Raw genomic sequence first — 16,285 nt, 5'->3', positions numbered from 1 at the left:
CAGCCGTGATTGGACTGACTATTACTGAGATTATCAAAGAGACACTAGATGTCTTAAACGTATGATGAATTGATATCAGCCTTTGCTTTTTTTTTTTTTCTCTGTGCACCAAATTTAAAACTTTTTACACTATATGTCAGTGAAGGATTTGACAGCGTAGCTCTGTCCTTCTCAGGTTTGTGGTGTGGTACTCCAGCTAAATGCATTACATCTGAATTGGTACAGGTGCACGGACATGCGCTCATCTCCTCTTCCACACTGTATGCTTCCCCTGATTGTGAGCAGCACTCACTGAGCCAGGGGTCAAGAGGATTTCCACTGATTACAAACAAAGAGTCAACAGAGATTAACTGATCCTTAATGGATCCAAAACTCCCACATTATCCCCTCCATGCAGACCTTCAGAGCTACATCCTGGAGTCGTCAATAACCAAGAAGAAACTTTCTAAATGGGTGTTCATTTGTTCATTTTGAAAGTGTGTTGGTGTGCACTTGGAAATCCCACAGTTAAAAACGATAAAACTGCAAAGAAATCTACAATGATAAATTGGCTATAATTTTACATAATTTTGGAAAATATTGATAAAGATATGTCAATTTTTAGTTTTACTTTTTTGTTTAAGGGTTTTGATTTGCTGGATTAATGTTCTATGCAGTTTGACCCACTGATTAAGATTGAAATTGTGAGCAAACCCGCAGGAAATTAAGTGACGGTTTCAAGGGTATGTTGGCGTCCAAAATTGTCGCCTAACCAATACAATGAATCTTTGTCCCTTTGTGGAAATGTATGACATCAGAAATTGTGGTACCATGCAATATGAGGTTCAGTGCTGGATCAGCAGGTGTGACAGAGTTCAGCTTTTCCTCCCAGTGATGGCCTCATGCCAGGCCAGTGTGGGCTTGTTTCAGCAGCAGTAAGCTCTCAGTTTCCACCCTGCATGTCAGAGCCTGAGAGAATGCGATCACGGGCCTCTCTCTGAAAACTTTTCGCTGATATGGCAAAATGTTGACACAGTAAAGGCAATATTAACGTACAAAGATATTCAAGAAGAGATATTTTTGCTCACTCATAAACTTAGAACATTGATTTTGTTTTCTACTTAAATTCCAACATTTTTCATACGGTGTATTTATGTCCACTCATCTTAAGTATTAATGCATGTTTGCAACTTCTTGAGGACTTTCTCCAATTCACAAAGGGTCAAAAATAACATACATTTTCAATGCATCTTTTAATTTTGCATCAGTTTCTGGCATAATTCTAGCTGGACATTTGACCAATCTCTTAATAAGTAGTAGTGCACCTCATTTAAATTAGTTGGTATATTAGCATGAACCTTACTTTTCTTGCATGCTAGCCTATTTTATTCTTTCCAAACTAGTTTTGAGGCAGATTTGAGATCGTTTTATTGTTGGAACATCAAACTGTGCCCAAGTTCCAGCCTTCTAGATGTTGATGTTAAATAATTCTTCAGGAATTAAAGCAGTTTCTCAAAGAACCACAGACGGCAAATAACACTGTAGCATGACACTCCCACCACGCTTCACAATTGGTAGATGGTTTTTGGCTTTGAAAGCTTTGATTTGACCCCTCCAGATATTGATCTTGTCATTGCAGCCAAATATATCTTAAAGTTTGTCTAGTCTGAATGTAAAACATTTACCCAGACGTTTAGCATGAAGGTGGTGATTCTGATGGATGGCTCTCCCTCTTTCTTAATTAGTACTCTCTATAAGTCAATGTTTATGTTAAACTTACTTCCAGTTTCTGATTGATGGGTCCTGTATTTTTCTTGTGCATTTTAAAGAAATGTATTTTTAATCTGTGACTGTTTTACGATAGTTTGTTTAAACTGTCCAACGGCACAGTGGTTCCGAAATAAACATCAAGAATGGTCTAAAGTGAAAGTTGACATAAAGTTGTGGATGTTTGCTTTGTCATGTAGTACCATAGATTTTCCTTCGGGTGGCAGTAACATAATGCGCTGAGGTTTTGTCTCTTTTGCAACAAACCCAAGCTTTGTCTCAGTGCACAAATGATTACCTATGATCAAACACATTTTATTTGTAGCTTCATGTTTTCATGCCTTTTGCTGCTTTCTTAAAGGTTTTATTGCAGCTGTGCTTTATATATTTGACAATCCAACAGTTTTTTTATGCGTTGATTTATAATGAGAATATTCATGCTGTGAATTCTGATGCCTTGAGGCTTGGCGCTGCTTTAAACCGTTTCTGCTGGTGTTGCAGTAAAATTTGCAAAAATGCACAGCAGGATTACCATATATTAACAAATTGAACCAAGGCGCATGGATCTGCTGGCATGCTTTGCAGAGATGCTTGGCATTGTGGGTTGTACTTAAATGTTTGGTTTGTGTGTATGTGTGTGTGCGTTAGCTGCAATGTGTACTCATTCCACGCCTGGTAGCTCCACTACAAAGTAAAGGAAGTGCTGCTACTCAGGAAAATGGGCCATTTTCTTCTCTGGGAGTAAATAAACTATCTCGAAGGAAGGGGATGTGGCTGTTTTGTGTTTGTTTTTTAGGAGGGTAAGGGCAACCTGTGCATGAACTAGGTCGCAGAGAGACTTGGTGTTTTTCTTTGTAGCAGTCAAAATAAACTGTCTTCAATTATTACTAGAAGCAGCGGGTAATGATGTGTGTGTCCTGCTGCTTGAAGTATTTTAGAAGCTGGAAAATATGTGTATAGCTCAGTAACAGGTTTCTTCTGATTTCTTTGTTTGTGAGTCACACCTATGGGTTTTCAAGCATCAACTGCCTCTTTACCGTCACTTCACAGCATCATAAAATGACCTAAATCCAGGCTTTGACTAGGCAATTAACAGCATTCAAAGGTGAACACATGGAACGAGACACACTTTCCTAAAAGTTTCTATTCAGTCTCTTACAGAGATGCCATGTTTGTCCATTCTCTTTCATGTTATTAAAGCAAATGAAATTACCATTTACTGGTACAGGTGAGTTCAGCTGGGCTGTTAGAGGTTGTTCAGATTTGACATCCTGAATAAGTTATCAGTGTGTTGTTGGAGTAATTTTGGTACTCCAACAAAAACCAGCACTACACTGTACTTCATACAGAGGGTCTGGGACGCTGTACTTCATACAGAGGGTCTGGGCTCTTGGCTGTTGAGAAATGATTGCTCTATCCAATCATTGACTTCCTGGCGGGATGGACTGTGTTGAGGTTTTAAATTTTACCCAATTGCTAATATTCAATTGTCACGTATGTAATGTGCCAGTTCAGTGCTAAGAAGCATATTGCCTTATTTCCCGAGCTCTAAACAACTTGGAGGGTTGAAAAGTGCTATATAAGTCTAATGTCATTTCAGTTATCTTACGCTTTAATGAATGAACTCATTGTTTAAAATCTGCTTTATGTATTTAGATGGTCTTTGTCTGATATTAAGATCAGTTTGATGATTTGTAGCCTGTAAGCTGGTTATTATTCTTTCATGGCACTGTGCTTTGCATTTTAAAAACTGTGAGGCATTTAGTTTGTTGACATTCCAACTCTATCTTTGCAGCCCACCCACATATATAGCTGCAGGACTGTATCCACAACAAAAACCTTTGGGAGCTGATTCCCATGTTTCCTCCTTGAATTCTTTGGTTAACATCACTCCTCGCTTTAAACTTCAGCATTAAAACTCAACTCGTTTCACTTTAGTTGTTGAACTTTAGAAGTGATCTGTGTTGGTTTCCACAAAACCTTCTGGTAGTTACGAATCCTGATGGTTTTTGCAGGACAGCAGGCAGAGAGAGGCGTTTTTGTTATGACAAGATTAACTCACACATCAGCAGGAAACAGCCACTTCCGTTTAGCAGTCCCAGGAGGGTTCCAGCTGGTAACTTGCTCTGTTTGATCTGCCCTATCCTGCTGGTTATGTGGGTGATGTCTCTGCGGTCCACCTCTTTGGGATTTCTCAGGACAAAAAAAAGCAAAAACACACGCCTCCCTGTAGAGACGAGGCATAAAAACAGGACCAGCTGTAGACTTGACCTTCACTCCAAAAGAGGCTTGTTAGATGAGATGCCAGCTCGTTCTAAACTCCCCTGTGCCTGCTTAGAACCACACAGAGATATTTCTGCCTTTTTTCTGTGCACTTAGCACACTTAGAAACTTAGTGTGAAGCAGGAAGCTCAACTTGACTCCTCGCAGCTTTGATGTGTGGAACTCGTCTCCACCCAATGCTGTGCTGCTATAACGGCTTGTAACAGCTTTTTTTAGTTTCTGCTGGCCAGTTGAGACTCCAACATGGTGCACATGTTGGCAAAATGAAAGTTCAGATGGAGGAGAGAAACAGCACTCTAATCCAATACGTTTAAATAAATTGGATTTGAATGAGACAGTGACATTTTCAAATAGGTTTTGTGTATGAAACTATTTACCAATTTGGTTTATATAGCTTGATTAGTACAAATGGTAGATGTACTTGTCCAGAGGACCACGAAGTGCTCTACACTATATTCAGTCATTCACACATTCACAAGCTGCTGTATAGTAGCCACAGCTTCCCTGGGGCAGTCTGACGGAAGCGAGGCTTCCATGCACCGGTGCCACCACGCAAATGTCTTGCCCAAGGATGCAACGACAGAGGCGGGTGGAGCGGGAATCCAACTGGCAACCCGGCAATTGTGGGACAAACTTCTACTAACGTTGCCAGGTGGTGATGTAGTGCAGTTAAAATATGGTGCTCAAGCTACATGCCAAAATTGCCCATCAACTCATAACACAACATCCACCTACGACAAAAGTAGCAGCAATGTCTTCAGCTCAATTATGTGTTTACAAGCTTCATATTTATACATTGTTTTTCACCGTGAGGAAAAGGAAGTTTTCCTGACTTCCTACCGAGGGAATTTAAATCTGGATCTCTGGAGAACCCAGCCTACATGTAATTTAATTGAACACAGTAGACAATGCTCTCATAAAATTAAAAAAATAAAATGTTTTGCCATTACTTGGGTAGAGGATGTTATTTCTACTTCAATTGTAACTCTGATATGTCCAGGTGTTAAACATCACTCACATTTAGGCATTGGCGGTTTCAATATGGGTGACATGGGCAACCGCCCAAGGCGGCATGAGCGCCGTCCAACCCGGAACCTTCAATATTTTGCTGATATAGATTTTCTCTCTTTAACCCTGAAAAATTACAGAAAAATACATTTATTTCTGCAAAGAGTTCTGGTACAACTGTTAATTGCACTGACCACAGAAGAGAATTTTGATAAAAGTAGTATTTATGAATCCAACAAAAAGAAAACTTAGAATAGAATTGAACAGGAATGGCCATTATATTCCCACAGTGAGGAAATTCAGGAGTAACATTGGCATGGTGATAGGAAATTGAAGCTGGTTGAAGCTTATATTCTTTATGCTATTTTATATGCATGTGTGTGTGTATATATATATAATATATATATATATATATATACACGCCTGGTTGAGGCTCTGTGTCGTGGTTTGAAATGCCCAACACACTCCAATTGTGGACTAGAGACCACTGTAACTTGGCCGCAGTCCAGGATGCAAATAAAGAGGTGTGAAAGTACTCTGGAGTGTATTCAGTCCGGTGGAGTATTGATTACATTGAGGCAGCCTTTGTGTCACAGTCAGATGGCTGGAGCTACTTCACAGACGTGCAAGAGCAAAAAAATCATTAACACATCTCATGACTCGGCGATTACGTTCAAATTTAATAATTCAATACAACTGTACCTTAAGATTCGGTACAAAAGTAATTCTTTGTTAATTTTATTTAAAATAAAACAAAAGATACATAATTTAAACACAAGAACTGACAAATAAATGCATGTTGATGGTTTGCACAGCAGCTACAGTAATTTTATATCTCAGTCCTTTGGTTGACCACTGTTCAATATTAAAATATCCAATTAAAGTTTTTGCTCATATGTGATGTACAATTAGTTTTATTTATCTCTGGAAAAGAAAGTGACTTGAATAAATCTAAGCAACAAAAATTAAACTGGTTTTACTTAAAAAAATACTAACAAAAACTAGTTTAGCAGGCAGAGAAGTTTGAGACATTTCTTGCATTTACAAACGATTTCAAGTCGTCACAGTGTATCTCAGTGAGACCAAGAGCTCTTTCAATTTAGTGGTTCTAAGCCTTTAATTGGTGGGTGTACTACTATGTCCACTTCCACTTTTACTTTAATATTTAACAGATTGTCTCACATTTTCATCAAGTTTCCTCTGATAAATGGTAGAAGTCATGGTGGACTGGTCAGGTGCTGCTGCAGCACAGCATCCCTAAACCATGGCATTTTCTATAGAAGTTAAACTTGTACATTTTATCTCTTATTTTACAAGCACACTTTCAGATAAACCTTAGAAAAAGCCTGGTGTAGTTCCTATGTTGATATTTTTAGAGTGTAAACTTGTTTTACATCTTGGTGTCTTCTCTGAAGATCAACTTGCATGTACAGCCAGACCTTGGTATGTTGGCAGTTGTTTTAAATTACTGCCAACTTTGATCTCACTATCATTTCAGGAGCTGGGCAGACTGAATATGTGAGGGTTAAACAAGCCAAACCTCCTTCAAAATGCCTAGTAACAATGCTGTAGTCATGGGAACCAGATGTAATATGCTTTTTTGTAATTTAGCAATGTGGGAGTGTCCCAATTTATTCTTTACCTGGAAATGTAGTTTTTAAATTACAATTTACATATTTTAAAAGTCTTTTTTTTCAGTTTCCCAGTATGATGAAAATTTACATTAAACACTTATTTCAAAATGTTTAAAAAGACAACATTTTTTGGGGGTGGAATTTCAAGATTTTTGCCTTCCAGGTTTCATTGCTGCTTTATACCTTTTGATAGCTTTTGCTTGGACGTTATATTTACAGATTCCACAAATACCGTACAGGATGGCATGAACACCGGAAGCCCTCACACACACTGGTGAAGGCATGTCCTTACAAGCATATGATAAATCTGGTGCCCCTGAGCAAGATGATTTATGATGGCCAGCTGTGTCACTCCAGACAACGTCTGCTTGTGGTCTGACCAACATCTCCCTCATACGCACGTTGCTGCTCTACACTGAGTAGTAGTTAGAACTCATTTGTACATCCTTTAAATTTAGCACACAAAAAAAAGACTGTTTGTTCATCTGTGCAGTTTCCAAAAAGGAGATTTATAACTTTTCAGCTTTCCTGCAGCTTATTACTTGTTATTCTATTTAAACCTTTAAATCCCCCTCTGCAATGGCAAGAGGATGAAGTCTGGATTAACAGTGTGAAAGAAACGATAAGCTAAAATAAGAGATGCACTTCCGTCGGAGCAATCAAAGGCTTGGGCCTCGTCCCCGCCCCCAGTATTGCTGAATCTTCCTTCATTCACAGACTCAGCAGCTTTTCTCTGCAGTTCTCCTCTTTCTTTCGAATGTAGTTCAGTATGTCAAGCAGCGCTGAAATATTAAAAACAGCAGCAGCATGAGGGAATGCGTGCAAGCATTTAACACACCATCATGATGCGAGGAAACTATCTTTCTTGATGATTTGTTTGGGTAGATTTATCTGCATGTGTTAATATCAGAGTAGAGATATGTCGTGAAGCAGTGAGCCTTAAAAATGTGTTCATCTAATTGTTTTTATATAGTTTTGCTGCGGACAATCCTTTTCTTTTCTTTTGAGCCAGTTTTCATTTTCTTTCAAGAGGTCATCAAGGATTGCTTACAGAAAAAGGCAGGAAAAGTAGGGGATAAGCAAACCATGATGAACGTGACCCTGTTTCCCCGTCTTCCTCGTTGTAGGAGGATGTTGTGAACTTCTTTGCTTTGTGCTTGGTTTCACTGTGCTGGCCAAGTTCACAAATTTATCAACTATTATCCCCATTTTGTACACATAATTTGATATGTCAGCCATTCCTCCTTGCATTTTGTACCTGTGAAAAAAAATTTTCATCATGCCAAATCGTTTTATTTGTGTTTGCTAATTTGTTTGTCGAATTTTGGAGATAAACAAATTAGAGATATAAGTGCTGAAATCTCGGCTGCACAGTGGCGCAGCTGGTAGAGCTGTTGCCTTGCAACAAGAAGGTTCTGGGTTCGATTCCTGGCCTGGGGTCTTTCTGCATGGAGTTTGCATGTTCTCCCTGTGCATGCGTGGGTTTTCTCCGGGTACTCCGGTTTCCTCCCACAGTCCAAAAACATTACTGTCAGGTTAATTGGCCTCTCCAAATTGCCCCTAGGTGTGAGTGTGTGTGTGCATGGTTGTGTGTCCTGTGTGTCTCTGTGTTGCCCTGCGACAGACTGGCGACCTGTCCAGGGTGTACCCCGCCTCTCGCCCGAAACGTTAGCTGGAGATGGGCACCAGCACCCCTCCCGACCCCACTGAGGGACAAGGGTGCATGAAGATGGATGGATGAGTGCTGAAATTTCATATGTGAGTAAAAAATAGCTTTTATCTGAACCCATTTTGGCAAACTGACTGATAGAAATCAGACTGGAGCAAATTAAGCTAACCCTGAGTATCATACAGGTTAATATTTTGGAGCAGAAAGACCACTCTCCTGCATAGACTATTAAAAATAAATTTTATTCATAAAATGTTATGATAAGGTATGAAATGCATTGAAATGCCAGGATATCAACCCAGTTGGTGATATCATTTTGTTCTTAGAACAGTTGGTATAAAATGGAGGAGTGAAATGACTAATCTCCTTCTAACATATAACATTGAAGTGTAAATAATTTGATCACAAGCAGCGCTGTGCTGTCAAGGATTTTTTTTTTTTAGGACAAACTTTTTACAGCTGAATCACCTCAGGTCTCACACAGTATGTCGACTCTTTTTCCTAAACGCAGGAATAAAAACTCCGATTTCCCAGCTTTTCAAAGCATCATCTTTGAAAAGCTGGGAAATGTTTTCCTCATTAGTGGTCCACAGACGCGTCACTCAAAGATTGTTGCTAGGAGTGAATCATATCTTGGTGTTTTCCAAAACTTTAGCATGATTCAGTTTTGTTGTTTCACTCCCAGTATCTGCGCTTGGCAGAGTTGGCAGCTTGTGATCAAGTGCAGTTAATCTTTTGCAAAAAAACAAAACACAACTCTCCCCGTTTGATGTCTTGGCTTGAAAGCTTTAAATCCTCCCATGTCCTGGTCTTGTTTTGGAAACAGAGATTTCTGTAAAGCTTTAGCTGGATCACTACCAGAACTAGGCTTTTCAGAGCACTTAGTTTTGCCCGTTTGTTTTGTTTTGATCTTATATTAAAATTGCTTTTCCTATAATTTTTGAAACATCTGCTGCAGAATCTTCCATTTTTCATGTCTTCCCCCCTTTATGATTCACACAATTTTTTTCTGCTGTTGCTTTGTCTTTTTTTCCCCCAGCTTGAACTAAAAAAGCATTCAGCCATATTGCTGTTTGCCTGACCGTGGCTCAGACGCTCCCTCCGGATATGAACCATTGCGATACAGTACAACCCATATTTCGCGCAATTACTCATCTCGCTACTTAAAAACATCAAATTCAATGGGGGAAATATGTAATGCAAGCACTGAATTAAATTGCAGATAAGAAAGAGGAGAAAATGTGTTTTTTCAATTAAATTCAGTAGACAGCAAGAAAGTGACTGAGCGAGTCAGACAGATGCGCACACACATGCACACGCACACACACACACACACACACACAGACACACACTGCGGCGAAGCTCAGCATTAGTCGAAGCAGCAGCAGAGCTCTCGCAGCATCCTTCATCCCCCCTCATCCCTCACTCTCTGCTCTGCCTTGCTCACTCGCTCTTTCTCGTCTGCTGACTGAGGTATTCCTGTGCACACACTGGTGCAGCTCACAATTACAGCCTTATGGGACTCTTCTCTTGTTTGAGTGCATAAATTTACCCTCTTTGGATTCCTCTGCCTGGAAACTGTCTTTGGGTCCGCCTGTAAAAGAACCCCCCCAACAAAACTCTGGATTCGTGGGGGTCTGAGCTGAATCATGGACCAGAGTTCAGCAGGGGAAGATAAGAGAAACTGGGTCATGAGCGGGCTCCCCTGAATGATGCCCGCTTGCATGTGGAGGAATGGGGTGCACCACCAGCGCCGTTGTTTTTGACGGGCTGCGAACTGTCTTGGAGAGGAATTGCAGCGGCTACATCTGCAAGGAAGCTGCCGAGCCTGCTGGGCCATCTGAGGCTGAGAGGGCGCTGAGTCGGAGAGAGTCGCGAGTCATACCAACACCTAGAATACTTAAGGTCTGCCTTCATTGAATGTGGTAGCAGTTATAACCCAGTGTCATTTTTTTTTTAAATGTGCATGTTTTTAGTTCCTAGTTTCAGTTGAAAAAAATACGGGATCTAAATGCCAATTTTAAACATCATTATCTCGCATAATGATGTTTAAAAATGATGATTAAGACTGGAAAAGGATTTTCATTTTGCACAAAAATCTGTAGTGTAAGGGTTCGTAAAATATACTTAGATTCATATTAAATAAATACAGCAGGTTTTTCTTATTGAAAAATTATATATATTTCACGTTAAGAAAGACAACATTTTTGAAACTCTTTTGCTTTTGATCAGCCAAAATGCTGAATGAGAGTGTGCAGTGAAATGATTCAGAAGTATAAAACGCCTACCTTCACTAGGTTATTTTTTTTTCCATTTCCATACAGAGAGAAAACCGGAAATGCTTATAAGATTGCATATTTCCAAGCACTTACACTATCACCTTTCACATATGGCAGAGTAATGGCTGCATTATTTGCAGCCTTGTTTCCATGTGAGTAAGCATTCAGTAGAGTGAAGTGTACGAAAAGTAGGGCAGTAGGAGGGCTGAGCGTTGCCTCCTGTTAAGCGTTGCATGGGTTAAAGACTCTTGAGGGCTGGGACGCAAGTGAGGAGGTTAAATAGAGGGACAGTAAGCTCTGTGTCTGCTGGAAATCAATCACCGCTCTTCATCTGGGAACCGGCAGGGTTGGCAGAGCTTCTGCTCCTCCGTACCAGCTTGTCTTTCCCCTCTTGTTTGTGTTGACTTTACTGTGTGCGATTGCGTGTGAGTTTGATGTCTTGTTCTTGTCGTGGGCTCATCAGAGTGAATGTAAAGTGCTGAGTGACAGTGGCCTGGCTGATGGCAGGGAATTAGGTCAAGGGCACGATTGCTTCCCTTGGCTCCGGGACGGTCTTATCATCCAGACAGCAGGAGTTAATCCTCCGTCAGTATTTACAGTCTTTTGTATCGATTGAATGTATGCAGAGAATGTGCTTGGTGTTGCACGTTTCACCACGGAGCAGCTTTAATAAAAAGATGTAGAAAATGTGCGTTGGCAAAGATTTATGAAAAACTGACTTTGTTTAATCGTATATTATGTTGTGGAAAACATTCAAATCCTAAATGTCATTTTAACCGTATGTTTCCTCTTTTATTTCTTGTTATTTTGTGATTGCGGTTTAGATAGAGAATGAATGAGTTTGACTATTAAATTTGATGTATGTAGGTAACTTTTATAAACATTTTTATACATATTTGTTAAAACTGTCATGTGACAAACTTGTCTGTCTCCTGGTCAAAAGCAACCCAAAAATGAGATATAAACCTCCTTAACTAATCACTCAATTTAAGACTGTCAAAAGCTTAAAGTGGTGATGATGTAAACACAATGAGTTTTACAGTTCTTGTTAAAGGGTTCAAATTAAGAAAATAGAGATTTCAGTGGTGCAGGGCGTTTACTGTGCAGTGTCGCCGATTCAAACGTCTGACCGAGCGCATTCTGTCGTCATGTTTTTGGGCAAGACACTTAACCTGACGTCCCCATAAATATGTTGGTGTGATTGTGCTGGTCAGGAGGGACAGAATGGCAGCCATGCTTCCAGTGTGAGTGAAGACTAAATGCATAATATATGAAATTGTAAAGCATCAACTAGGGTCTTTGAAGCGCCATATAAGTATTATATATTAAAGTTTTTAATCATTCCAGTGCAGCTAAGCCATCCTACTAATTTCACCTTAGACTGGGGGTGAGAGTGTAATGCTCACAGATAAACCAAATGACCATATGCACTATATCTGAAGCTCTGCAGACCTCAGTTATTGTCTTCATTTTAAAGTTTACAACAGGTTTGTTTGAAAGCATTTCCCCCCCAAAATGTCTCTTCTATTAACCCTTGTGTGTGCGAGGACTGAGGCAAACATAGAGGACGACGGAAAATGATACAAGTTTTACTTGTGTGGGGTTGGTTGGACCCCATTTCTACATACAAGGGTTAAGAGTATGCACCGTGATTAAATTTTGCAGCTGTAAGTTCTTGTTTTTGCTTCAGATTAGAAGTTTTCAAACCTCTATTCTAATAAAACCTGTCTTTTAGCTTTGCTGAAAAATCACAATTGACAAAAAGGTAAAGTAAAACGCTGTACTAAGACTTTATCTCTATAGGTCCAATCAAAATCAGTCAATATCAATAAGATCAGAGCCTGCAGTGTGGAACATTTTGAAGCAGAACTGCAGAGTGGAAGGTGTGTTTCTCCAGAGGGAGAGTGAACTCATTATATTATCGAGTTTACTCCTAGTTGCATATTAGTCACACTGCATGATGCTAAGGTTGTACAGTTCTACACTGTTTTCAGTTCACACTGTTGATGTTTATGTAGCAGTTGTTTTTAAAGCCCATTTATAATCTGCTGCTAACATAGTTTCAATCTGGGAAACATAATCAAGAGGTCATTTTTATCATCAACTATTTATATGTTTATGTGATTGTAGATCATAGCTATCCAATTACAAAAATAAGAAGAATCCAATGGAGAGTACATTCTTTTTCTTTTTGTATGCATCAGATTTTAAACTTTTATTCCTTATTGTTTGCATGGAAAAAAGTAAATAATTTGTGCGTGTCACTCCAGTAGCTGTACGGCGTTTGTAATCCACTAAGCCTTGTTATGAAAGAATATAAACCATAATGTGTGTCTTTTTAATTCCTTCTGATTGCAGCAGGTTATTATTTCTGGGAATTCAAGCCATTGTGACAGTAGAAGACAGGCTTAAACCAAACTCTGGCTCTTTGCAGCCAATATCAGAAATACCGGTGAGGTCAGCTATGCAGATGGGGCACCACCTCTAATCTGGACAAATGTAGTTACCAAAGTAAGGTGCCAAATGAGAACAAGTTTATGTGCCTTGTGATAAGATCCCAGACTAAAATTGCATGACATCAAGCAGAAAACATTAGCAGATTATAGATAAGATAGCATTTATCTAGTCCTCCGCTAGAGTTTCCTGTTTACATTACAGTACAGTAGGAGTTCATATCTCTTTGTAGACATGTAGCCTCCACAGGTTGTTTACTCCTTGGTATCTCTGATTGTTGGGCATTTTACAGATAATCAACACAACACACAAAACACACTTGTGAGAACACTTGGCAAGTGTTTCACAAGATCAGTGTCTGGGTAGAGATCCACTTTAAAGAACTCGCCTTTTCCCACATGTTAGGATAAAGTACAATGATTAATAAGCAAATAGTGTTCAACACAGTAGCATTTGTGGTATTTGTATGTGTCTATTGCTCATTTCAGACTCAGAACTCCAGCTCATTTTTAAAGACATCATATCACATTCGACCTTCATAGTTGATTGATATTTCTAATACCTCATCAAAAAGTAAAAAAAAAAATAAAAATCTCAAGCAAAACTATGAAAATTAAATTTGCATTTAGTAGGATAAACTACATGAAGGGAACTCATGGAGCAGTGAAATTTAATTCTCTAAAGTCAGTCGATACTTAAATATACAAAATAGAGTCAAGTGGTGTCATGACAAGAGAAATGTAGCAAATCTTGACACAGATGAAGACTCTTGATCCCAATACAGAATGGGAATGCTTTAAAGGGACAGAGGTTCTTGATGTTCTATGTATAAAATTCTCTCCACTCTCCTCATGTTTTGACCTCTTTCAGCATTTACAATGCCTCGCCACTTATGTGGTGAGAAAGAAAACTGTGTAATAGTTCTTGCACTCTGTTTTCAAAAGCCTCAAATGACTAGAATATTTGTTTAAATATTGCTAATGGTATTGTCTGAGTTATGTTTTAGTTCTTTTTTAGCATTTTGATAATGATATCAAATTAATTGTTGGACTTGTGATTTATTTAAGAAAAAGTGTGAGTTGCAATGTAAGTGTTGTATTAGGTAGCAATGGGCTACCTAATACATGATATAATAACCTCAAGTAAAAATTAGGGATATACCAATAAATCAGTCAGCTGATTTATCAGATATGTCACAGTGTCAGTTATATAACAAAAAAAATCTATATTGACCAAAATCGGAATTAGCATGTCTGGCTTTTTCAAAGGTCGGTGATTGGCCAAAAAACTGGAGTAGGTGCGTATAAATGTGAAACAATTACTAGCTATTGTCCTATTCAGCTTAATACAGTCTGGAAAGTGGACTTGTAAACAAGCTGCATGATGCTGAGTCTTGGAGCTGCATACCGTGGGGTGGGTTATTTTGTTACATTCCAGGTTACACCCTATTTTACTTTGGCTCTAAGGTCTTGTTATGCAACTCAGAAGGCCAGCCATCCTCCCATTCCACAGTATCTAGCTAATTACGCAAATTATAGCACTTGGCATTTTGTTTATTTCTCTCTTTCCAATTAATTTTACACATCATAGAACCAGAAGGAGGTAAAAAAGTAGAAATAAAAAAATAGCTGATTCTACAGAAGACGAGTTGCTTGGTAATGTGTAAATACTGCAATGAATATCTAATGTGGTACATCTATTACATAATCGTTAAATTTTCGTAAATGATGTGGCTTGATGAATTTCATTTCTTTGCTTCTCCTCCCAGTTTTTGTCATAAAATAAACCAGTTATTGTGAAACCAAAACCAAGAAATATTCCACATTGCAGGGAAACAAAAACAAGGGCCTAGACACCCTGAAGAGTATGTCAAGTTTTATACAGCTAAACTGATGTCAACGTCTCTTGTTAGTTAGTATGAATGAGAAGAGGTGAAACGGAAAGTCAGTTTGATTATTAGGTTATGTTTATATGTGTTTCCGTGAGTTCTTTTTCTTGAGACAAGATAGCAGAGCAGAAAAAGTTATGTGTATACACGATATAAAAAGACATAACCTTTTTTTTTTTCATGGTAGCGTTAAATCAGACTATACAGTTCCTGTTTTATGTCATGTAAAATTATCTTAATTGTCTCTATTTGCTCATTTTAATGTGAGATAATTAATTACTTCGTAGGGGCATTTGCAGTCATGGGAGTCCAACCTTTTAATCGTCAACGTCTCTTTGGGGCTCTGCGGGAACATGTGACAGTGGGAAGGTGGAACAGCTGCCCTCCCCCTCGCCTTGAGCTGAAACACGGGCGTGAAAAGATAACATCCTCCCCTGCAGTGGCCTACTGGAGGAATCAAGAAGTCAGGCCCATTCCTTGCTTGACTAGACGGGGGCTGCTTTGTCTTGGAATGCCCCTCGAGCAGTTGCATCAACAAGAAGTGGGACCCTGAAGGTGGAACCGGCCTCAGACCTGTGATCTGCTTTTATTGGGATGCAGAAGAAGCAGGGCAAGGGTAAAGCCTTTACTTTAATGCAAGGCGTCTCTGTTTTTTGGTGCACAAGGAGTTTTACGGGCAAAGTCTCATTAGTTGAATCGTTTGAGGTTTAGGGATGAAATTTAAAACCCTGCCTTTGATTAATAGTAGCGATCCCAGTCTCCTTAAGTTTGTTCCTGAGGAAACGCCTATGTCTCACAAGGCGTGGGCGCTCCACGCATGACCAGGCTGTGATACTTGAGGAATTTCTTTTGTTTTTTTTGTTTTTTTCTCTGTCACAGTACAGGTGGACTGTTCGGGGTCAGATATCTTCTTTGTGTGTATATATATATGGGTGGGTGAGAGGGTGTTTAACTCCCTCTGGCTGCACAGTGGTGAGTGTAGGAGGGGCCATCTCCTCAGCCTGGGTGTGAGTCAACTGCCTCCAGTCAGAGTTGTCTCAGCTGAGCTGGAGCTTGAGTCTGAGAAAAACTACAAACTTTTTTTTTTTTTTTATCCACACAAGAAGTGATTTTGTTTGCTTACTGATATGCTCACAAAGAGCCTATTTTTGGGATCTAAGTCGGGAATATTTCATCGGAGCTGTTGACAATGCAGGGGAAAGCTGGTAAAGCTACAAAGAAGGAACTGGTCATTGAGAGTCCGCAGCAATACAAGAATCCAGCTGAGGCTGAGGTGGACTCAGCGCCGCAGGTGGTGGTAAGTACTCACTCTAGGATGTAGCAT

At 39.4% G+C, this 16,285-nt stretch overlaps 1 protein-coding gene across 13 annotated transcripts in view; it reads left to right on the top strand.

The window, feature by feature from the left end:
* Positions 1-16,285, top strand: part of zmp:0000001200 (dedicator of cytokinesis protein 9) — a 79,011-nt gene that overhangs the window by 15,283 nt on the left and 47,443 nt on the right. For 9 of the 13 annotated variants that reach the window (XM_008398525.2, XM_008398517.2, XM_008398559.2 and 6 more), the window contains exon 1: positions 9,731-10,245. The exons of 3 other annotated variants lie outside the window; for them this stretch is intronic. In XM_008398525.2, coding sequence (XP_008396747.1) covers positions 10,075-10,245 — 171 coding nt within the window. In that variant the 5' untranslated portion in view covers positions 9,731-10,074. Of the gene's footprint in view, positions 1-9,730; positions 10,246-15,939; positions 16,259-16,285 lie in introns of those variants that run through there. One more of the 13 variants, XM_008398574.2, reaches the window with a different exon arrangement.

This window comes from Poecilia reticulata, linkage group LG2 (genome assembly GCF_000633615.1).
Source record: "Poecilia reticulata strain Guanapo linkage group LG2, Guppy_female_1.0+MT, whole genome shotgun sequence".
Classification (NCBI taxonomy): domain Eukaryota; kingdom Metazoa; phylum Chordata; class Actinopteri; order Cyprinodontiformes; family Poeciliidae; genus Poecilia; species Poecilia reticulata.
The sequence above is the reverse complement of the archived record's forward strand: the minus strand, read 5'-3'. Positions and strand labels throughout refer to the sequence as shown.